Genomic DNA, 23,864 nt, shown 5'->3' on the forward strand with positions numbered 1-23,864 from the left:
GTTTTATTTTACTGGTATATGTCATATTCTTTAAAACTTAAGTTTACAGACCTTACTTTCATTACAGTGTGTATAGGATAGAAGGAGCCCTGAAGCATAAATATTTTAATTTAGCTAAAGATATTCAAACATAAATAGTACTCATTGGGATTATTTATAGACATTTGGAAACTAGTTCTGAAAATGCCGAAAATTTATACTAAACTAAGGTAAATTCCAAGTTAAGTCATTTTGCAGTAAATGAAAGATAATATCAGCTAAGAAATAACACATCTAGTTATATACTCATGTTTATTCTTTAGTTGTTTTTGTCAAGGTTTTTGAATTCCAGGTACCCATTAATATATATTTATATTTATCCATATATGCATTTAAATGTATATGTATATATCAAATATACTAATGAATGGGGAAAAAAGGAGACACAAATTTAAAGAATTTGGAATGTTTGATTATTTTTATTGAGGCTTAACAACTTGAACAATTTGTGTGTACCTACATCATTCTCATAGGTTATAGCTTTGTGTAATATTTATAATAAAGAAAAAAGGAAAGAAAATATTAAAGAGATAATGTCACAGAAAAAAAAATCTTTCTTGCTCTTTTATACTAAGATCTCAGTAATCATGTGAACCTGATCATGCTCTTTTGTATGATTCATTCTCTACTAGTTTAAAAGGAAGAAGGTGAGGAAGGATGGAAGAACACTTTAATCTCAGATGTTAAGAAAACCCTTCCTAGGCTTCTGTTCGGAACTTCAGTGTAGACCCCTTCATTTGCTGCTCATAGTGCATGTCAAATTTCTCATTCAGGGCTACGGTAAAGTGATTCTTCCAGTCTCCTATAATTCCTATAACAGAAAAGAAAAGAAAGCAGTAAACACTATGTCTTCCAGTCAGAATAGTGAAATTTTCTAATATCTATCACTTTCATTAACACCTAGTCAAATTTTAGTTTTGCATCCCTTAATTATAAGTATATACCATAAATACTATATATTTGAGAGTGCAAACAAGGATTTGTCCTGATTGTTTAAAAAAAATAAAACAAACATACAAAAAACCCCAGCACATTTATTTCTCTCTGACCTTCCTTTCTTATGCTACTTATTTTCTTCTCCAATTTCCCTTGAAATATTTGTGATCCATGTTTGACCTCTCCTGTGGTATTAAATATCATCTTCATGTTGATAACATTAAAATCCAGATTCATGTCTTCATACCCAAGTGCCTACCTGATGTGGCCACCTGTATTCCATAGGAACATCTCAAATTCAACCAGTTTAAAAATAAATTTATTTTCTTCCCCACCAGATTGCAGTTTTTTGTCATTTTCCATAACCTGGTTAATTGAATGCAGATATCCACTGCATAAACTAGGCTGTTTTCTTTAGGCCAGAATATCTAATTCTTTATTTATATTCAGACTTTCTTCGTAGCCATTGCCTCCTCCCCGTTTTTACTCCCACCAACAATTAGAGAAGCTCCTCAATATTTCCCACCTGTGCTGTTACAAAAGTCTAGCAAGCTCTTTGCTTTTCATCACATCCAACTCTCCTCTGACAGGAGGAAGTCACTAGTGCTTTGAATTAATCAGTAGTTCACTTGTCCTCTTAATCCAAGGAGCTCTAAACCTTCCCAATGAAATAATCCAAAAAGCAGAAGATAGAAAACATATCTTGAAAATCAGATTCTATCTGAGTACGCAATAGTATGAAACACTTTACAAGCATGGAAATTATTTTTAGTTTGTTGTTTTATCTTAAAAATATATGAGATATTATAGGGAAAGAAACTGAGGTAATCTGAGTATAAGTAGCCTAAATTTAATCTGCATGTTATTCCCTTTTCAGGGATGCCCTGTTTTAACCTGGTTGCAGGTTTACTAATCCAATTGTTTAAAAAAAATCCCTAACCCTCTCATTGACAATTTGGTTCCAAGAGAAAGATTATTCTTTTATTTTATTTTATTATTTTATTTTTTTTCTTCCAGGAGGAAGATTATCCAAGTAACATTGGATGTCCCAGTACTTTGCATATCCTATATGCCTATGTACTTATGAACTGACTGTATCTCATCAAGACCATGCCTCTTCCCATTAGATGTCACCTCATTGTATTTTGATATTTTTACCAAGTTGAGCAGTATTTTCTGCTTAGTGCTTTGAAACTTAGTGCTTTTTTAGCAGCTTTGTAGAAGTATAATCCATACACAGAAAACTGTACATATTCAATGCATACAATTTGATGCTTGGACATTTGACATTTAGTCTTGAAAAACATCTGGCACTTAGCTAGGGAAGAGCTGACTAACTGTTCTAAGGTTGTTTCTTCATCTCAAAATGAGATAATAGAAGTTTTTTCCATAACTCTTGTATTAGAATTAAAAAAAAATAGAATTTACAATTTGTATAATGTATGTGTGTAGCAGCAAGGCATAAAGACTTAACAAATAACAGCTAGTAGGGTGTGGTATTAGTGCTGCTACTGAGGCTGGGGTGACAGCTGGTGGTTCCTAATATAATTTGTTGTATGCACCAAATAATCAACATGTAATGGTAATTTAGTAGTATTAGTAGTATTTTATGCTTCTGCAAAACTAGTCAATTACTATTAGTAATGTTTCTAACAGTAATTTATTAGTAGTAGTATTCATATTTTATACTTCTGCAGAACTGATCACTCAAATATGGAAACAGCTCTGAAGAAAACAAGTGGGGTTCACAGGCATGAATAGACTTTAATAGCTATTTGCCTGTAACTGTTTAAACTTAGGTCTTCCTGTAGCAATGGAGGCAAATAACATGACCATCTCACCTTTTCTCATGAAGGGAGATACTTTATGGTTCATGATTTCATCCGGTAGTGTTTCATAATTGGTAGATGGATTGTTCTTCATCTCCTGGAATGTAGTGTGTTTTATAATCTTGTCCACAATCTCATCTGATGTCTCCTTTCCCAGAAATTTTATCAATTTCATCACCTCTCTTCTGATATCCTAAGAAGAAAAACATATTTTGTTTTTGAGGACAATTACTCAAGACAATTGTAATTGTCTTTAGTAAGACAATTACTCAAATTGAATAATATTACTTTGGGGGTAAAAAAGGACACAATAAGAAACTCATTCTTCCCTTCTCCTCCCCACACTGATATTGGAAAGTAGGCCTCTAATGAGCAGCTTACCTGTCAAACTTCAGCTTAAGGATCACCTTCTTTGGGATTATTTCCTTGACTATTCCAATTTAAGTTAGATATTTTCGATCCATAATTTCCATATAAATCTATTGTATCATATATGTATCTTCACGTGTTTTTTATTTACTTGTTTCCACAGAAAAGATAATATCTCTATATATAAGGGTAATGTCTTTTACTTTTACTTGATGTATTGCAGAAACAAGAGAAAACATTTATTCTTTTCTCCTCATTCATGCAAATAGAGAAGAAACATAAACCTGGCCATTATTGATCAAAATAGGGAGTAAATGGATTAAGACAATTTGGGAGGGTGAAAGAGATGGATTAACTAATAAATTTTGTTCTTGTGCCTTTTAAATTTACTGCCTTCAATATTCTAGTTAGAGAACACAAATTTAGGTAATATAATAGTAAACTACAAATCATGGTTGCTTCTCATTCAAATCTGTTCTGCATTAAATTCTATAAAGTAATAATTCTGCTTCTAAAATAATATCCATAATCCTATTTTAAATGTGTCCTCATCAAAACAACTCTAGAATTACTGAGAAATGAATTTCAATAATTGCACAAAGATGTGAACAAGACATGGATATCAATTGCTTTCTTGGTGCTAATAAAGAATGAGAGAAGAGGGCTTCCCTGGTGGCGCAGTGGTACAGAATCCACTTATGAATGCAGGAGACATGGGTTCAGTCTCTGATCCAGAAGATCCCACATGCCATGGAGCACCTAAACCCATGTGCCATAGCTATCAAGCACGTGCGCTAGAGCCTGGAAACTGCAACTACTGAGCCCACATGCCCCAGAGCCCATCCTCAACAACAAGAGAAGCCACTGCTATGAGAAGCCTGGCCATCTCAATGTAGAGTAGCCCCTGGTCGCCACAACTAGAGAAAAGCCTGAGCAGCAATGAAGACCCCATACAGCCAAAAAATAAATAAATTTATATATATATATACATATGTATATATGTGTATATATATAATAATTTAGAGAAGATATTTGTTATCCCTTACTCCAGTACTTTGGCCACCTCATGCGAAGAGCTGACTCATTGGAAAAGACCCTGATGCTGGGAGGGATTGGGGGCAGGAGGAGAAGGGGACGACAGAGGATGAGACGGCTGAATGGCATCACCGACTGGATGCACATGAGTTTGAGTAAACTCCAGGTGTTGGTGATGGACAGGGAGGCCTGGCGTGCTGCGATTTATGGGGTCACAGAGTCGGATACGACTGAGCGACTGAACTGAACTGAATTGAATAAAAAGATCTAATATTTTGTCTTTCATTTAAAAATTATTTGATATGTGTACATATATACTTTAAAGAATAAATATAAATGCAGCACCCTTACTTACTACCCAATGCATGTAAGAAAACATTCATAATTGGCTAAGTTCTTCCATTTGCAAGTTCCCAACTTCATTTTTTTCACTCTGCATTCCAATTTTCACAAACAACAACAACAAACAAACTTGCTGTCCTGAAATTGATCTACTCAATCCTGGGCCTTTACTCTGTAGATCTGAAACTCATGTATGTATCCCGTGACAACATATGGCTTGGTTTTACTCAACTGATAAGCACATTTGAAATGTATTCCTTTTCACTGCAATATAATATTTAATTGTAGAATAATAGTATATACAATGCATTGATTCCTGAGTACATGTGTATTTGGGTTGTTTTTATGGTCATGCAGAATGTTATTATGGAGGTTGCTGTGCATATAAACTAATATACACATCAGTGTTTCTCATGAACATATATCTACTAGTGGAATTTGTGAGCCTTAAGTTATACACATTTGCCCTCCCTAGGTGACATGTTGATTCCACAATGTTTGTATATTCTTATACTCTGATCAGAAGTATGTTACTTCTGACTAAGTCACATCCTGACTAGCACTTATTGTCAGACTACAGTTGGACTGGGCTTCCCTTGTAGCCCAGCTGGTAAAGAATCTATCTGCCTGCAATGTGAGAGACCTGGGTTCGATCCCTGGGTTGTGTTGGGAAGATCCCTCAGAAGTGAGTATGGCAACCCACTCCAATATTCTTACCTGGAGAATCCCCATGGACAGAGGAGCCTGGCGGGCTACAGTCCATGGGGTCGCAATGAGTCAGATACGACTCAGTCAGATATGACTCACAGCCCAGTCAGGCTACATCTCATTGCTGTCACTCTGCTGGGGTGAAATATAGCACCTCACAGACATTTTCATTTTGAATTACCCTGATTATTAATGAAGCTAGAACAAAACTAGATTTTTCAGAAATTGTGATGTCATCCTACTTTTGCATATTGCTCTTCTGGCATTCTCTTTACCCTCTTCTGGAAGTTTGACTTGATACATGTAAGATGTTATTACTTTATCCTACATATCCATTACTCTCTTTCTAATGTATTCTATTTATCTCACTGAGGTACATCCTGTGAACTTTCCCCAGCATCATGTACCACATTACTAATTCACTATTTAGCCACGTCTTATCTGTTACTTAAGCCATCTTTTTGCTTTTCAAATTTTAATTTTTAGAAGTTATTTTAGAAATTCTGGTTTGCTGCTCTTTTCCCCCTCCAAATCTGCTTTGTCAATTTTAGTAACCTCTTGTTTCTTTGTAAGATTTTAAATTTCTTCTTTTATTTTTTAAACATGTGAAGTATAGCTATTTTACGGTCCTTTCCTAATAGTTCCATTATCTGCGGATTTAGAAACCAGTTAACTCTTCTTGCCCATTGTGATTCCTTTTGTGCACCTGCATCTGTGTGTTTGTGTGTGTCTGTGCGTGTTGTATGTGGCTGTTGCTTTAAGAACTCAAACTCTTTCCACTTTTATCTTTGGTAATTTTTTTTGAGACTTGAGTTTAAATGTGTTCATTTACAGAAGGTTTTTATTCACTAGCTTCAATCTGTTGTAGAGTATCTGGATTATTGTAACTTTTGGAGTTGGCTGCATTATTTATTTGCAGGCCAAATTTTGTATCCACATTATTGTCAAATGCTGACATTTTGAGAATTATGAAGTTGCCATATATTTTGAGTTTCTCACCTCCTTCATGTCTTCATAGAAAAGAAATAGCACTTGTGGATTCTCTCTCTTTTCCCACCAAGATTTTGTGTGTTCATACCAGGAACCATAAGGAACTAAAATCAGAGACAAAAACAAGGTGAGGACATAGCATCAACTCTACACTCAGACTCAGCTTAAAAATGAGTCTTCAGAGGAAAAAATATAAATAAATGATCATGAAATGAAAACTAGAGATCAGCTGCCCATCTGAGGCAAATTTCTCTGCAGGAAGTATGTTGAAAAATCTACGTACAGAAATATAATCTCAACTTTCATTATTATGACATGGTTTATGACTCAGAGGAAAAGTGATGGAAGTCTTTCCATTTGATTTAGAACTTATGAGAGCATTTTTGAAAATGGTGTGTGTGTGTGTGTGTGTGTAAAATCAGGTTGTTAATGAAAGGAGTTGAGTAGTAGGACTATCAACATTTTTATCATTAGAAGGCAGTCCAGATCCTAAATTTACCATTTAAAAGCTAGCTTTGCTAACTGAATAATTTATAATTATAATAATTGTATAATTTTGTTACACTGTTACAGTTTAAAGAGTAAAGGATGATTTCCTAGGGATCCTTAGTTTCTTTCTCACTTTAAAAAGTTAGAAGATTTTGGAGATGATGTGATACGACCAAATATGGATTCTTCTTTTCTCTCCCTCATCTTCTCTCACATGTATCTAAGTGTTTCACCCAGTAAAAAGCTGACATGGTAATATAATGATGTGTGAGCCAAAGTATTCTGCTTTGCATTAAATCATTGCATATTTCTTTTGTTCTTTGACCCTACTGACAATTATTTTATTTATTTATAGCTAACCTAAAATAATATCAAAGGTGTAAACATAGTGATTCAATATTTGAATAGATTACATACCAAAAGTTAGTATAAAATAGTGACTATATTCCCTATATTGTCCATTACTTTCCTGTGATGTATTTATTTTATAGCTAGCAGTTTGGACTCTTAATCCCCTTCATTGTTCTGCCCGTCCCCCATCCTTCTCCCTTACGGTAACTGCTAATTTCTTCTCTGTATCTGTGGGTAGGGCTGCTTCTGTTTTGTCACATTTGTTTCTTTGCAGGAAAGTCATATAATGACTTTTATAGTGATCTTATTCATCTATTTTGCAGAGGTACAGCATTATCTTTATCTGTTTTATAATGCATGTTTTGATGATCTTGAGGCATGTAATTTATTCGTGCTTTAGCATAAAATTTTCCAAAGGTAGCAACAAACATAAAGCACATGTACCACACTTTTATTGAGTCAATATTAATTTTTTTTTGGATATAAATGACAGTATTATCCTTTTCCTTACACTTATTATTAAGGAGTCAGAATGGCCTTCTTTAATTAATACTAGATTCTTCTGAACACTTTCTTTCTCAAACCTGAATACTCTGTTGCTTTAGTCTGGAGTTAAATAAAAAGACAAAATTTCCCAGAATTTCTGCTCAAGTAACTCTTGTACAATTCTAAGAAATCTAGTTGAATTATTCAGACTGTACAGTGGGTAGAATGAATGAGAATTTTGTAGATATTCAGACTTATTTGTGATTCTGACCTCATTTAGTATCTGAAATTTTTCTTAAATACAAATGAACAAGTTCTCTCCTCTATCCTTTTTTCTTCTTGTTCAGTGAAGTTATAATAACACACTGTGAGGTACTTCTGTAATAAAGACATGAGAGAGAATTGGACACCCACATATGCATATATATACCTACTTGTAGGCACTGTAGTCAAGTGTCCAGATTCTGAACTTTGACATTCTCATCTGGAAAAACTATGCTTGTTCTAAGTTCACGGGCTTCTAGAACTTCTGTGTTTTAATTAAGGATCAGGAAGGATAACAGACCAGAACAGAAAGCAAAAATTATCCCCAAAGATGCCATTTGTCTTGTACCACTTACCTTGAAAGAATTCAGAAAAAGAAAGGAACTCTTCATACCTTCTCCATTCATGAATTTCTCCACAAAATCTTGAAAAGAACCAGGATCTGGATTAGCAGTCACCATTAAAAAGAAAAAATAATAAGAAACAGCCACATCCTTGGCATTCCGGGCAAGATAGATGATCTAAGGAAGATGAAATTAGTTATTAAATCACCTACTATGTTTCAAATATAGGCACATCAAGATTTAAAAAGAAAATATGTTTTTAACTGTAAACATAACATATTTGCTTTAGAAAATTTATAATATATTAAAATTATAAAAAAGGAAATTCCTTCAATAAACTGAAGTGACAACATCTTTTGTATTGCTGTTCAATGTTGGTTTTCACTTTTGATTTTTATGCCATTTTCACATATTTCATTTGAGAGCCTCAAACTCCACTGATATAAGTTGGGTGAGGCAGATTATTATCTCTGAATTATAAGTGAAGAAACTAAATTAAATTTCAGTCTGAATACATGGTTGAGAATTAATCAATGAGAGTAAGCGATTTGGTAAATCACTCAGTCAAAAATAAAGTCCTCTGGCCTTTATACTACACGCATCCTGCATAACAATTTTAAAAAGGTCCTGCTATTTTCTTACTCACAGTCTTGAGGAAAAGCTGATTTTTATGGAATGCTTAGACCCCTGATACTCCATGCTTTCCTGGTGGTTCAGTGGTAAAGAATCTGCCTGCCAATGCAGGACGGGGGTTGGATCCTTGGGTCAGGAAGATCCCCTGGAGTAAGGAAATGGTAACCCACTCCAGGATACTTGCCTGAGAAACCTCATGGACAGAGGAGCCTGGCAGGCTACAGTCCATGGAGCTGCAGAAGAGTCAGACATGACCTAGTGACTAAACAACAACTCTCCATTGCAGGAAAAGACCTGCAAAAGTAAACTCTGTCTCTCTATGGGCTTCCCCTTCCTCCTTCAGGCACCCGAGCCATGCCATGGTCTCTGGCAGCTCTTGATTCTCCACTCTTTAGTATATTTGATAAGGCCCACTAATCTGTCTTACTCAAGTTTCTACATTTCAAACAAATCTCTTTGAATATTCTAAGAAGTATGGTTTTCATTTTTAAGGCCCCACTATAAAGAGCTCCAAATACTACAGAAAAAGTCAACTTTCTTTCTCAACAAAGCTATCATTGGCCATGTGAAACTTTTCCACATTTATTTAAAATTTTCCCCAGCCCTTTTTTCTTATGAGCTGAATAGAGCTCTTTGCCACTATATACATATATTTATCTCCACAAGTTTGCTTCATCATTTTCATTCCTTTTTTTGTTAGAACTGTTCCCTCTGTCTTGAATATTCTCTGCATCTCAAAATACAATCTGTATTAAAGTTTGGCTCCAGGTCATCCATGAAGCTTTTTTTCTCCAATGTACTCTTTTTTTATTGAGTTATAGCTGATGTACAATATTATATAAGTTTTAGGTGTACAACACAGTGATTAATAATTTTTAAAGGTTACCTCCATTTATAGTTATTATAAAATATTGATTATATTCCCTGTGTTGTACAATATATCCTTGTAGCTTATTTATTTTATACATAGTAGGTTGTACCTCTTACTGCCCTATTATTCAAGGTAGGGGAAGGGGGAAGGTAAAAGCAACCCCTCTTTCCTTAAACTTCCATTAGTTTATCTTCTCTCCATTTTGGAAGATTTGATTCTATATGCTAACTTTTCACTGTGCATGCTCTTCCTGCCTTTGAGGAAAATCTAGGTCTTTCCCCTCAGCTCTCTCAAGTCAAAGTTTCTAGTTTGCCCACAATTCACTTGGGATATAATCTATCTTAAAAATCTTACATTTGAAAAAACCCTGTAATAATTCTTTCTTCTCCTGACTGATGCCATTTTTAAACTTATGGTCACTCCCTTGCTTTAACTGAAGATTTGAACATCAGACTCATAATATTACTCTCCATTCCAAAGCTTTTCATCATGCTGTGTAGTTTTAGTATCTGTATACATGATCCATCAGATTCTCTAGGTTCTTGGGGTCTTTGATCATTACCTCCATTTTACTTCAGTTAGCAACATTTGTAGCCAAATCTTGAAACTTGTCCAGTATCTTAAAGGTTCTGAAGACCTGTCCTTGAGCACCATGATTTCTTCCAAGACAATTCTGTTTCTTTATTCTTTCTTTCTTAGGGATATATCTCTTCTGCAACAACTCCAAAGCCTCAAGTTTACTGACTTCAATTGCTTCTTTTAGTTTTTAGTTTGTTCCATTTTTTCACTCTTTTTTTTTTAATCACTTAAAGTTTCTAGCCTAAAACTCCAAACACACTTTTACCAATAGTTTCAATCCACATGTCTTCTTGTCCACCAGTGAATCACCCCAGAAGTACTCAAGTTGTGATTCCATCCAATGGTCACCTACTCTTTGATGATCCCTGAGATAATAAGCAGGTTTTTGAAGACTGTAGCTATTGTAAAGGTACAGAATCTTTTCATGTACAAGTAAAGGGATAACATCAAGACTTCATTCCATTCTTCAAAGAAAAAAAGTAACTTGGCCAAATATCTTGAAAAAATACTGGTCACACATTTCCCAGAATACATATAAATAGTATTTATTAAAGAGAGAACTCTTATGTATGACTTCAGAAGGATGTATGTGATCTTTCTAGGATTGCTTATGATAAAAGCAAACAAACAAAAAACATTGGAATCTTCAAAAGTTTACCCATGTATCTCCAGTAAATGTCATATATACCATGTTATATCATGGTGAAAGTGAAAGTGAAGTCGCTCAGTCGTGTCCGACTCTTTGCGGCCGCATGGACTGTAGCCTACCAGGCTCCTCCTGTCCATGGGATTTTCAGGCAAGAGTACTGGAGTGGATTGCCATTTCCATATCATGGTACAAATGGAAATACTTCATGACTCTGATAGATCCCTTTTTTGTCAATAATGACTACATATAGTACTTTAATATCTCATATGTTTAGTATGGATCATAGAGTGTCCTAATAAAGCTAGTAAGGTCTTGAGAAACATCAGTGGTCTAAGACAATGTCTGGCCTATACTTTAGGATTCCATGTTATTATTCTTTCTAAAAAGCAAAACTGATCTTATCAATCAGCAGCTTAATATGGCTGTAACTCCTCATTATCATCAAAGTAGAGCCCAAACTTCATAAGTTGGCTTCCATATCTGTTACAAACAAACCCAGCTTATCTCCCATCACTCATCCAACCAGTACAGGCACTCAGCCTTCCAGCTAAATTGAACTGGTTTCACATCCCACCTTGGGTTGCCTCAGAGATTATATAGACTAATTCTTATGCATCCGTCACATATCAGATGAGATGTTACTTGCTTTAAGTTTTCTTCTCTGCCTTCAACGTCTAGGACAGAATTCTTCCTTTACTTGATTTATGTCACCTTCTGCAGTGTCTGTTATTTATCCCTTCCCCCTGTGAACCACGTGTCCATGAAGACAAAGATTATATGTGTCTTTGTTATATTGCTGGCTCATGATAGGCACTCCGTAAATAATTATTCCATTATTTTTGTCTGTTTTTCCTTGCCTAGCTCATTTGCATGCCTTATAAGGCCAAGCACAACAGTTTGCAAAAAGAGTATATTGACTACAATTACTAATAATAACAAATAAAAGTAGCCATTGTAAATTGTTTATAACATGTTAGGTACTATGTTAAGCACTTCACAGGCATTATTTTAGCTAATCCTTACAACAACTCTATGTGAAATGCAATTATTATCCCTCTTTTACAGATGAGGAAACTTCAGCTTCCTGAGAGCTTAGAGAGTTTATTTGTTTTTCTGAGAATCAGCTCTGGAGTTAGAACTGAAGTCTAGACCTTCTCACTATATTATGATCCACATTTTTTAAATGTCTATAGATTCAGTGAAGAAATAAATAAACAAGTGTATATAAGACACAGAATATTACCTAACTTTATCATTGTAACATTCTTTGACTTGGGTGAAATTCTAAAACACTTGGCTCTGTTACCTTACAGTTCTTTTCCCAAAACGAGAGTGGAAGAAGCTCAGCAGGCAGGTGAGACTTCACTATTCTAGGAGATGCCATCCCTTTTAATTGTTTTACTCCTAAGTTAAAAAAAAAAAGTTGGACAACTTCCAAAATTATAAATATTTGTATGGATTTTTATAGATTTTAAAAATAGAAACATCTATACATTCTATATTATGTTCATAATAATGATATATATTCACTATGATAGAAGTTTAGATAGATAAAATCATACAGAAAAAAAATAGATTAAATAAATTTTCACCACTTTGAAAAGAAAATCATTATTAACATTTTGGTAAGCATCCTTCCATACAAGTATATCTATATGCCCAGACTCATAGCCATATAAATACCAGACAGACAGATAAATTTTTTTAATATTTTGTAGTTGCATTTTTCTTACTATTTTAATGTCAACAAACATATGATATTATAATATGTTTAATGACTTCATGTCATTTTTACCTTCTGTTGATTAACATTTATATTGTCTCTAATTTTTTACAATAACAAAAGAATCTGTGACGAACATCTTTTTGCATATCCTTGAAAATTTATGGATATGTCTGTAGTGTTTAAAGTATCACTGCATGTATCCCAAGGAGAGAGATAATTCTCATATATTACTAGACTCTGATGAAAGCATGTCAGAGCTATCCTCATTCACTCTATTCAAAGAATATGCTAGACTATAAACTCTGTCAAGATTTAAATTTACATCCCTTCCTATGTAGAAGGCATAATACTACTTGTCATTTAATACTATTACCAAAAAATACTATTTTGCATACAGTCTTTCTTGTACCATTTACACCCACACATTAAAATATATGTGCATAGCTTTTAAAATTAACTTATGCATTACCATTCATCATCTGGTCATTTCTACATTCCAGGTAAGGAACTCGATTAAAAATGACATCTTTTTTGCACTTTTCCACATCACCATCAGCATAAATCATGCATACAATTTCACTAATCCACGTTGTACCTGAAAAAATTAAACACACCTGAGTCTCCCACTGACAATGCACATCGATAATGCAGGGATCAATGGATTTATAGTTGGATAAAGTAAGAAGCTACCAATGAAATAGTATTTGCAAGCTGTCAGAATCACCACAGGACACAAAAACTATTTCCCCTAATATTTACTCTTATAGGATCCAAACATAGCATCAAAAGTAAAGATGAACATAGTTGTAATAAAATACACCTGTGATAGAAATTGACCTTGTCAAAGACGAACTGTGATATTTTGTACAAGCTGATAATATATTTGGATCTAAATATTCACATCTAAAAAGTAAGCATGCTTTCAACCACAGGGTTTCTCGATAGTTTTTATGCCTCAGGTTGAGTCCTAGTACAGAGAATATAGAAAAGAATAAATCTGGTCCTTGTCTTGTGATATTCAAGGGCCCTCAGAAGAGTCAAAAACAATGCTCAATAATTGCACTTCATTTTTCCTAAGATGCTGTAATACAGATGGGCACAGAGATTTAAAGAACTCCAAAGGAGGACTTTGTGTGCTTCTGCTGTTGCCATGATGTTTCCACAAGAAATAAATGACTTTAAGAGAACATGGTAATTGAGCTTAGCCTTAACAAATTATTGGCATAAATTCACTAGTTGTGTAAGATAGGAGAGAGGTCTATCAGACAGAAGAACTCTCTCCTTTTTTTAAAATCAAAAGCCAGACATTTACAAATAGTAATGTGGTGAGGAAATGAATTGGATGTAAATTGCTTCTGTTGTGACTCTTCTACAACCCCATGGACTGTAGCCTGCTAGGCTCCTCTGTCCAAGGGATTCTCCAGGCAAGAATACTGGAGTGTGTTGCCATTTCCATCTCCATGGATGTAGATTATAAAACCTAAATCAGAGGCTACTTGAAGGGATGAATGGAGACGAGGGTGCAATGTCAAGCAGACACCAAGCCTAACAAAGCCTTGTAATTCATACTAGAGTTCAAGTCATTTCTAAAAGATTTTAAAGGTCAGTGGCATACATCAAGCAAGAAAGCAAGGTTATAAGGGTCATGTTTTGGAAGAATTTCTCTAGTGGCAGAGTAAATAAAATAATGGAATGAGGGGTCATAAGAAGGTGACAAGAAAATTAGAAACTGACTGTGAGGCATATCTATGAGACTAAAAGGGCAAAACAGATTGATTGATTGAACATAGAAGATGAAGAAGTTAACAGAAACTGATTCTGAAATAGCTCTCATATGTCCTCAACAGGTGACTGGTTTTGTGCTGACATTGATCCAGACAGGAAAGAGAACTGAACACTTTAGAGTCAGAATAGCCAAAGATATATTTAATGTTTGACATTAAATATAAGTACTAATTTAATTAGTAATAAGTTCCAATAAGTACTAATTGGAACAACCAGATAGAGAAGTCTGGAGTGGACCTTTCTAATTTCTAAAGTTCTAAGATTATAAAACTATGACTAACAAGCTAATTTCAGGAAAATAGACGTTACCTGAAAATAGAGCTTCAGAAATGGACTTTAGAAAGAGGAACTGATTAGCTAAAAAGTGCTAATTTTTTAAAAAACTCCATGAAAATTACTTATACTTTGTCTATATAGCAATGACAACAATGACAGAATGACAGAAGGGCAATTTTAAATTTTACTGATGGTTCTATAGTCATCCATCTATATTATGTGACTTTCTTATATGGCCAACAATACTCATTTATCAGTGTCCTCCTCAAATTATATGTACAGATTGTGGTTGTAGAATAGAGCTATAATGTGCCACTATTTTCTATGTATATACCGAAACTTTTATAATCTGTCCCTATTTAATACAGAGAATGGATGTGGGAGAAATGAATGGCTCAATATTTAACAGAAAATGTGGATTTGTCCTTTCTAGGTGAAAAGGGAACAACTTTGACATAACAAAGAGACTTACCAGATTTGGGATAGGTGACAATGACAAGGTCATCTGGTCTTGCCTCAAATTTCTCCACCTCATGCCAATACTGAATAAATTTTTTATACAATGGCATTCCACCAATTCTGCCAAAGTAATCTGCATAGGCGGGTTTGGAAGAACTCATCGTGGAGTGGTACACTGAAAGGAAAAAAGGTATGTTTTCCACTTCACATGCACTTTAAGTTGTTTTAATATTAATAGTAGTCCTGTACATCAAATTTCTCTCTTAGCATTTCTTATATGTTGAGCATATGGGGTAAAGCATATTAAAATAATGTATAACATAGCCTTGGTGCTTTAAGAGTTTCTAATCCTATTACTAAGTCTAACATATAAAAAACCAAGTAGTACAAAGCACAAAAAAGTTACGTGTTTTAAAACTATGTACAAAATGCATGATACGTTCAACAGAGCCTTGATTTCTCTGTCAAAACTGATAAAACATATAAAAAGACTAAGAGATTGAGAAAATGCAACAATATTTTGGCAAAGAATCACTTTAATTCTGTATATATTAAATAACAATAAATTTTGATGGCCACATTTGATAGCTATCGCCACATGTCAAAGTTAAGCTTTCTTTGTTCCTGAATATGTTTCATTCAATGAAAAAAAAAAATCAAATGCTTGATGACTGTATTAAAAAGATGAAAATAATGACACTGTAATGGCTATGTCTAAGACATGGATTCTTGAAGGTACTGAAGATTTTTGTATGACCTCCTAGCATTACTGATACTTTTCTCTCTCATTTAATCAGTAAAGTTGACACTCCCATTGAGTGACTTGTGTGAAAATTATAAGGTTAAACAACACGGTTGTCATTGACAGTGCCTGATCCCATGATACCTCATTTCATGTTCAGAGTAAGCCTTAGGCTTTTTAATTAGACAAACTTTCCTTTATTGGCTTTCAACTTCTCTCATTACCTTTATCCTCCGTAAAATTCCTCCATTCTGAGTTTGTGATATAGCACCTCAACAAATGTCATCCTTCTTGATATTACCCTCACAGGACCTCCTTTTATTTTCTTTTAAGACTTGAGGTATTACTGAGTAAAATGAGGCTCACCATGCCAGAGAACTGGGCAATATTCAGTTACAAGATTGTCTCAGGATTGTTGTTATTGTTTAGTAGCTAAACCATGCCCAACTCTTTGCAACTCCATGGGCTGTAGCCCTCCAGGCCCCTCTGTCCATGAGATGTCCCAAGAAAGAATACTGGAGTGGGTTGCCATTTCCTTCTGTAGGGGATCTTAGGGATCTTCCCAATCTTCCTGACCCAGGGATCAAACCCACATCTCTTGCACTGGCAGGCAGATTCTTTCCCACTGAGGCACCAGGAAAGCCCATAGTTTCTGCAGTACAACAAAGTGGATCAGCTATATGTACACATACATTCCTTCCATCCTGAACCTCCCTCCTGTCCCCCATCTCACCCCTCTGGGTCATCACAGAGCACTGAGCTAAGCTCCCTGTGCTATATTCAGCAGCTTCCCACTAGCGAACAGTTTCACACATGGTAGGATCTCCCTTTTATCCACCTCTGTCAAAAAAAAAAAAAAACCTGTAGGATAAGTTGTTATACGCTCATACACGTGATCAAACCCAGGTCTTCTGTGTCTCCTGCACTGAAGGACAATTCTTTACCTGCTGAGTCATCAGGGATGCCTGTAGCCTGCCAAACTCCTCTCTCTATGGGATTTCCCAGGAAAGAATACTAAAGTAGTAACCATTCCCTTCTCCAGGGGAATCTTCCAGGGATCGAACCCAGGTCTCCTGCATTGCAGGCAGATTCTTTACTATCTGAGCTACCAGGGAAACCTCTAAAAATCTGTATATCAAAGATATTTTATAACTTTTCATGTTTCCGTGTTTCATAAGTTTATTGGTTATTTTAATCATTTTGGTCAATTTTGTCCATCAGGAGTGTTGTTTTTTTTTTTTTCCTAAATGATAAATAGTAAGTAATTTATCATTGATTTATAAATTGAAGATATCTGAAGTGTTCCCATCTTATATTGCAAGTGGTTTTTAACTTTTTTAATGGTTTATATAGAAATTTATTGCTCATTTAATCACTAGGGAGAAAAATGTGTACAAAAGGCATTCCTTGTCCTGCATATTGATTTGTTTATTCACATGAACAACTTTCTTGGTGTTCTGCCAAGTTTGTAAGAATTGGCTTATAGCCAAGTGGGAGTAGCTGGTTTATTATCAAAAACAGTTGGCTGACCTCTGACTGACCCTTCATGGTCAGTTTTAATCTCAGACTTAAACTGCTGCTGCTGCTAAGTCACTTCAGTCGTGTCCAACTCTGTGTTATCCCATAGACGGCAGCCCACCAGGCTCCCCCGTCCCTGGGATTCTCCAGGCAAGAACACTGGAGTGGGTCAGAGTTAAACTAGGTGGCATGTAATAAAATCCCTTGTTTTGTTTAACTTCTTTTAGTAAGTTATCTCATCTTGTATAGATTCACCTCCAGATGCTTTCTTCTTTCTCAAAAGACATAGTTCAGTTCGAAATTGTCAACTTCATTCCCTACCTGAGTGTACAGGGTGCTATTGTCTAGAAACACTGACCAAAAATTATTAGAACTGTGATTCATAAATTCAGTTGAGGGAAGAAATATGTTTCTTCTTTTCTTTGTATTTCTTCTTTCCTTCCTCTTTCTTTCTCTCCTTCTCCATCTTCCCCTCCTCCACTCCCGTCTGCCTTTCATTCGGTGAGAATACTCTGAGTTCCTCTGCTCTTACCAGGCACAGTGATAAGTGCTGAATAGCAGGATGAGTCTAGAGGCAAAGGGCTTGCTTCAGCCTCACCTTCTACAACTTAATTTGGATTTGAGCAAAGTGGCTGAAAGGAGAGAATATCCTTTTGGACATTATTCTATCCAGAACCACAGCACTGTGTCACAAAACGGATGCTAAAAAATCCTCATTAAATTCAATTGTTTTATTGTTAGATCAAATCTCCTCGGGCTTTCTAGTATCCACTAATGATTCCTAGATGAAACAGGCACTGTCAACTACTTACCACGGACTTGGATTTCTGCTCGTAAAGGTCAAATGTCTCTCACTTAAAAGTAACAGTAATATTTGCAAGTTCCCTGTTAGTAATAGATTGCTTCTGACATATTTCACAGAAGTAAACATATAACTAGGATTCAGTCTCCACTTTAACTTTTCTACTCTGCTTGCTTTGATCTCACTTCAGTAAAATAGAGAACATGTTTAACATGCAGGATTTACAAGGCAACTATGATACTATAGTTTTATGTTAAAACTCTTTAATTTAAATAGCAAAACATTATATAAATATATTATTTTTAATGATAAGTGATTTTTTTTATCACAAAGTAATTATTAAAGCTTTACATGCTTTACATTAAGTAAGTAAAATGTTGATAAAGACTTTATTCTCTGTATTTCTTTTTTAATATAGTTTTATAATAAGTAATTCTGTATTTTCTATATCTAAAATCTAAATATTAATATCAGCAATAATAATAGAGATAAAACCTGTCCAGATGATCCTGTGAAAGAAACTGGGTGATCCAATTCAGTTTTATTCAAATCCCCACTCAGGTTTCAAGCTGCAAAAAAGGATGAGAACTACTGGGCATTTGGAATGTTTCCGGTGAGTTTTTATTCTGAATGCCAGAGAAGGAGGTGGAGATTAACTTGTGAGTCTAGGCTTTCTGGACTTTGTGATGCAATGGGGTAAAACAAACATGGAATCGCACCTGCAGCTGCAATGAGCCACAGAGTCATGTTTATTCACATGGATATTAGAGACTCTCCATTTTTCATTCTTGGCTCATAGACAAATTTCTAAATTTGCCAGTAGCCATCATTGGGTTAAGGAGAAGGAGGAAAAGGAAGTGAAGGTAAAGATGAGGGAGAAAAATGTAAGCACGATGTAGCAAAATATAAGAGAATTTGTAAAAGAGTGTCACTTACTCAATCAAAACATGAGGATGACTTTTGAAAGACTAAACTCCTTAGAGGAGTAAGAAGAGAGAATAAAATGAACCAACATCAGGAGACTTAGATTAGCTTAGAGGGACTTTTCAAAGAGGGATTTATAGTACTTGCTTTTGTCTTAACAGGTCACTTGGAAAACACCCTTTGTTTAAAAATCTCTGCCTTTAACTCTTGAGCAACCCTGAAAATCAAAAACAGATGACAGCTAAAGGAATAATGTAATAGAACTCACTTTTGGATTACTGTTTTTAAAATCTCACTTCTCTCTGCTCCCAGTCACATGCTCAGTGATATAGTGTGGAATTTCCAGGTAAAGTTAATCATTGACAGCATTGAAATTTGGATAAGAGAAAGAGAAAAGTGGACTTGGTGGGCATTATGCTAAATAAAATAAGTCAGATAGAAAGGCAAATCCTTTATAATATCACTTGTATGTGGAATCTGTAAAATACAACAAACTAGTGAATATAACAACAACAAAAAAAACAGTCACACAGATGTTGAGAACAAACTAGCTGTTACCAGTGGGAAGAGGGAAAGTGGGAAAGGAAAGATAGGTTTAGAGGATTAAGTAGTACAAACTATCAGCTATAAAATAAGCTTCAAGGATATACTGCCCAACACCAGGAATATTGCTAATATTTTATAATATATCATATATAGTATATATATATAATATTTTGACTATACCAAAGTCTTTGTGGATCACAACAAACTGTGGGAAGTTCTTTAAGAGCTGGTAATCCCAGACCTCCTTACCTGCTTCCTCAGAATCTGTATGCAGGTCAAGAAGCATCAGTTAGAACTGGACAAGGAACAATGAATTGGTTCCAAATTGGAAAAGGAGTAAGTCTAGGCTGTATATTATCACCCTGCTTATTTGTTTTATATGCAGAGTACATCATGTGAAATGCTGGGCTGGATGAAGCCCAGCTGGAATCAAGATTGTGAGGAGAAATATCAATAACCTCAGATATGCAGATGATACCACCCTTATGGGAGAAAGCAAAGAGGAACTGAAGAGCCTCTTGATGAAGATGAAAGAGGAGAGTGAAAATGTTGGCTTAAAACTCAACATTGAGAAAACTAAGATCACGGCACCTGGACCAACAACTTCATAGCAAATGAATGGGGAAACAATGGAAAGAATGAGAGGCTTTATTTTTCTGGGCTCCAAAATCACTGCAGATGGTGACTGCAGCCATGAAATTAAAAGACTCTTGCTCCTTGGAAGAAAAGCTATGACCAACCTAGACAGCATATTCAAAAGCAGAGACAGTACTTTGCTGACACAAATCCATCTGGTCAAAGCTATGGTTTTTCCAGTAGTCATGTTTGTATGTGAGAGTTGGTCTATAAAGAAATCTGAGCACCAAAGAATTGATGCTTTTGAACTGCAGTAAGAATTGATGTGGAAATACATTTGCGCCTCATTTGTGCAAATATGTAGGAGTGTGACTGCTAGATCAAATGGTTACGACTATATTTAGCTTTGTAAGAATCTGTCACTGTCGCTGTACCATTTTGCACCCCCACCAGCAATGAGTTAGAGTTCCTTTTGCTCCGCATCTTCACCAGTATTTAGAATTATAAGAATGTTGGATATTATCTGATTAAAATATAGGCTGTGTTTAATGTTTGCTGTTGTGTCATAGACTTTAGTTTCCTCTAGTGTCCTTGCTTTGATCACAGTTATCTTTTACCTCCCCTTTGTGAGACAGGAATGCCAAAAGGGCTATAGTTGAGTATTTGCCTTCCCCTATATCAGATAAATTGCTGGTAAGATCTTTTTCCTTAGCCAGAAGGCCCTTATTATGGAGAACACTCTAGTTTTATTTTTAAACGGTTATTTCTCCCCTCCCTCTACCTGAACTCAGGCGGTTTTCCTCCATTGGTTCTTCACCATGATAATCTAATTGAGATTTGGAAGTAAAATTCACAGAAGCCTGGAGATTTTCTCTAACTGAGCCCTTCCAGGGTTTTTAACTCTTAAATTAAAGCAAACTGTTGTTGCTGTTCAATAGCTAAGTTATGCCCAACTCTTTATGACCCAGTGAACTGCAGCACACCACCCTTCCCTGCTCTTTACTATTTCCCGGAGTTTGCTCAAATTCATGTCCATTGAGTTGGTGATGCTATCTAACCACCTTATCAGCCTCTGCCACCCTCTTCTCCTCTTGCCCTCAATCATTCCTAGTATCAGGGTCTTTTCCAATAAGTCAGCTCTTACATGCCCAGCCTCCTCCTGCATTTCATCAGTTCCTATCAGTTACTGGCTCCAAAGACTTCCTCTTTCATCGGATCTCATTCTATGGATTCTGTCTTTCTAGATTTGGGAACTGCAGTTTTCCCTATGGCCTCATTTCTTTGATAGATCTAAGAAGTCTTATTGATTTCCAGTTCATTTATTTTTCCCCTTTGTTGTGAGGAAGTGATTCGTTATTTGTGTTCATGCTAAGTCACTTCAGTCATATCTGACTCATTGCAATCTTATGGACTATAGCCTGCCAGGCTCCTTTGTCCATAGGATTCTCCAGGCAAGAATACTGGAGTGGGTTGCCATGACCTCCTCCAGGGGATCTTCCCAACCCATGACTTGACCTTCATCTGCCGCTCCTGCGTTGCAGGCAGATTCTTTACCGCTGAGTCACGAGGGGAAGCATGGTTGACTATTTACATGCTCTTTATATATCACACCTGAATCCAGGGGTCTGACAGTTCTTTAACACATCCATGAGGCTTCACTTTTTGATATTCTATGAGCCTGAAAAAGTAAAGTGACTGCAGTCTTCTCCCACTCCTGAGAAGTCCCGGAGAGTCTTATCAGGAAAGAAAGACATAATCATTAACTTTTTAGTAGCGCTCATTTGAGCACATAAGTTCTTTGAAATGCTTGATAATTTGAATGCCAGAGACTTACAAAACTCAACATCTTTGTTTATCTTAATGAAAGAAAGTTTTTTGGAATTCAGGTTTTTTCAATGTCAAATTTAGTACTTTACTTTTCATTTCTATCAGATACATACTTTCTACCCAATTGATAGAGTTAGCTTTAAAGTACAGTGGTTGTTGGCCTATAAATTGTACTGTTAATTTCAACTTAGCCTTATCAATAATTTTAACAATGTTGCACATTTGAGAGGAATAAAATAGTATAAAATAGACTATAATCCATAGCATTTTGCTGCATGGATCATGACATAGTGTAATATTGTTATACTTTAAAAATGGCACTGATAATTTTGTGAATACTTTTAAAGTCTTTCACATTATGATCTGGTTTTTCACGGCTTTCTTTATTTTAGGAGTTGGTTACCCTTGAGTTTAAGGAAGCATCAGCTTCCAGAAAGATTGTGAAATCTTTTGTCCCTCTTGTTGTTTTGATTCCTTTCCTCCTTGATAGTTTAATTATTAGAGATGATACCAATTCACAAGTTTAAGTTTCTCCAGTTTACCACTTCCTGAACATTCTATTCCCAGTTTTTGGCAAATGAAAAATTATTTTGTAAATGAATTAATACTATACTTTTATAATAAGTGAGTCTTGTTACTGGTCCAATGTTAGTCTGTATCTAGTAGTTGGGCTTTTTCTTTACCCATGGGTCTACAGAAGCAACAATGCAATAAAAAAAAGAACTTAGTGAAATATACAGAATACCTTCTATGTGCCACCCTGTTTGTGCCCAGTTATGTGATCTTCACATCCTATACAAGTGCATCTTACAGCCCTGTCCTAAAATATGCAGGTGTAAGTACAACTGTGATTTGGAGACCAACTGTGTCAAGAAGCTTCATAGTGAAGAGCGAAGTCAGTCTTCATATTTAAAATGATGCAGATTTGAATTAAATTTCATGATAAGAAAGAAAATATACACAATCACAGAACAGACAGGCAGAAAGTGCTAGGACAATGAAATTCAGGGAACATGGGGTGGTAGGTAATAGAAAGGTGGGTGTTAGGAGTCAGAAATTGGAGCACATGGAAGTTTATGAGTCAGATATCTGGCAGTCACACAAAATCAGAAAGACTGAACAGATGATAGAGATGTTGCTACAAACCTAGAGCTCAGAAGCAGGACTAACTCTCAGACAGACCGAGAAAAAGTCTGACTTCTATAAGAGAGAAATTTAACATATCCAGATAAAGATTCAGGTGTGGGGGAAAAAAAGTGAGAAACCTGGGATATAATGCAGATTTTGTCATAGGACATTCCCTGATCTGATTTGTAAAACTACTAAAATTATCTAATGTTTCATGAGGGTTTATTATGTCTCAAGAACTACACTGAGTACTTTTCATAGATTCTTCATCCTTATTTCAACCCTTTGAATTAGTATTTTATAATTATTTTAAGACAAAAGAATCGAAGCTTAGTTAAGGTGCTGTTATTAGTCACTCAGTCGTAGCCAACTCTCTGTGACTGCATGGGCTATAGCCCACCAGGCTCCTCTGTCCATGGGATTTTCCAGGCAAGAATACTGGAGTGGGTTGCCATTTCCTTCTCCAAGGGATCTTCCTGACCCAGGGATCAAACATGCATCTCCTGAACTGCAGGATTCTTTTACCACTGAGCCAGTGGGAAAGCCCTCAGTCAGGTTAAGTAAGTGGCAAAAATTTTTAGCCACTAAGTGGCTGACTTAGGATGTGAACCCTAGCCAAATGATCCAAGAGCCCATTCAAA

General features: G+C 35.5%; 1 protein-coding gene across 3 annotated transcripts in view; it reads right to left on the reverse strand.

Moving 5' to 3' along the window:
- Nucleotides 1-429: 429 nt before the first annotated feature.
- The window catches only part of LOC122428210 (sulfotransferase 1E1-like), a 98,371-nt gene continuing 74,936 nt past the window's right edge, over nucleotides 430-23,864 (reverse strand). The window contains exons 1-8 of one of the 3 annotated variants that reach the window (XM_043448050.1): nucleotides 18,718-18,844; nucleotides 15,174-15,335; nucleotides 13,110-13,235; nucleotides 12,221-12,345; nucleotides 8,233-8,359; nucleotides 6,258-6,352; nucleotides 2,817-2,997; nucleotides 430-850 (exon numbers count right to left, since the gene is read on the reverse strand). In XM_043448050.1, coding sequence (XP_043303985.1) covers nucleotides 738-850; nucleotides 2,817-2,997; nucleotides 6,258-6,352; nucleotides 8,233-8,359; nucleotides 12,221-12,345; nucleotides 13,110-13,235; nucleotides 15,174-15,321 — 915 coding nt within the window. In that variant the 5' untranslated portion in view covers nucleotides 15,322-15,335; nucleotides 18,718-18,844 and the 3' untranslated portion in view covers nucleotides 430-737. Of the gene's footprint in view, nucleotides 851-2,816; nucleotides 2,998-6,257; nucleotides 6,353-8,232; nucleotides 8,360-12,220; nucleotides 12,346-13,109; nucleotides 13,236-15,173; nucleotides 15,336-18,717; nucleotides 18,845-23,864 lie in introns of those variants that run through there. The other 2 variants (XM_043448049.1, XM_043448048.1) reach the window with 2 other exon arrangements.

Source organism: Cervus canadensis, chromosome 26 (genome assembly GCF_019320065.1).
Source record: "Cervus canadensis isolate Bull #8, Minnesota chromosome 26, ASM1932006v1, whole genome shotgun sequence".
NCBI classification, from domain to species: domain Eukaryota; kingdom Metazoa; phylum Chordata; class Mammalia; order Artiodactyla; family Cervidae; genus Cervus; species Cervus canadensis.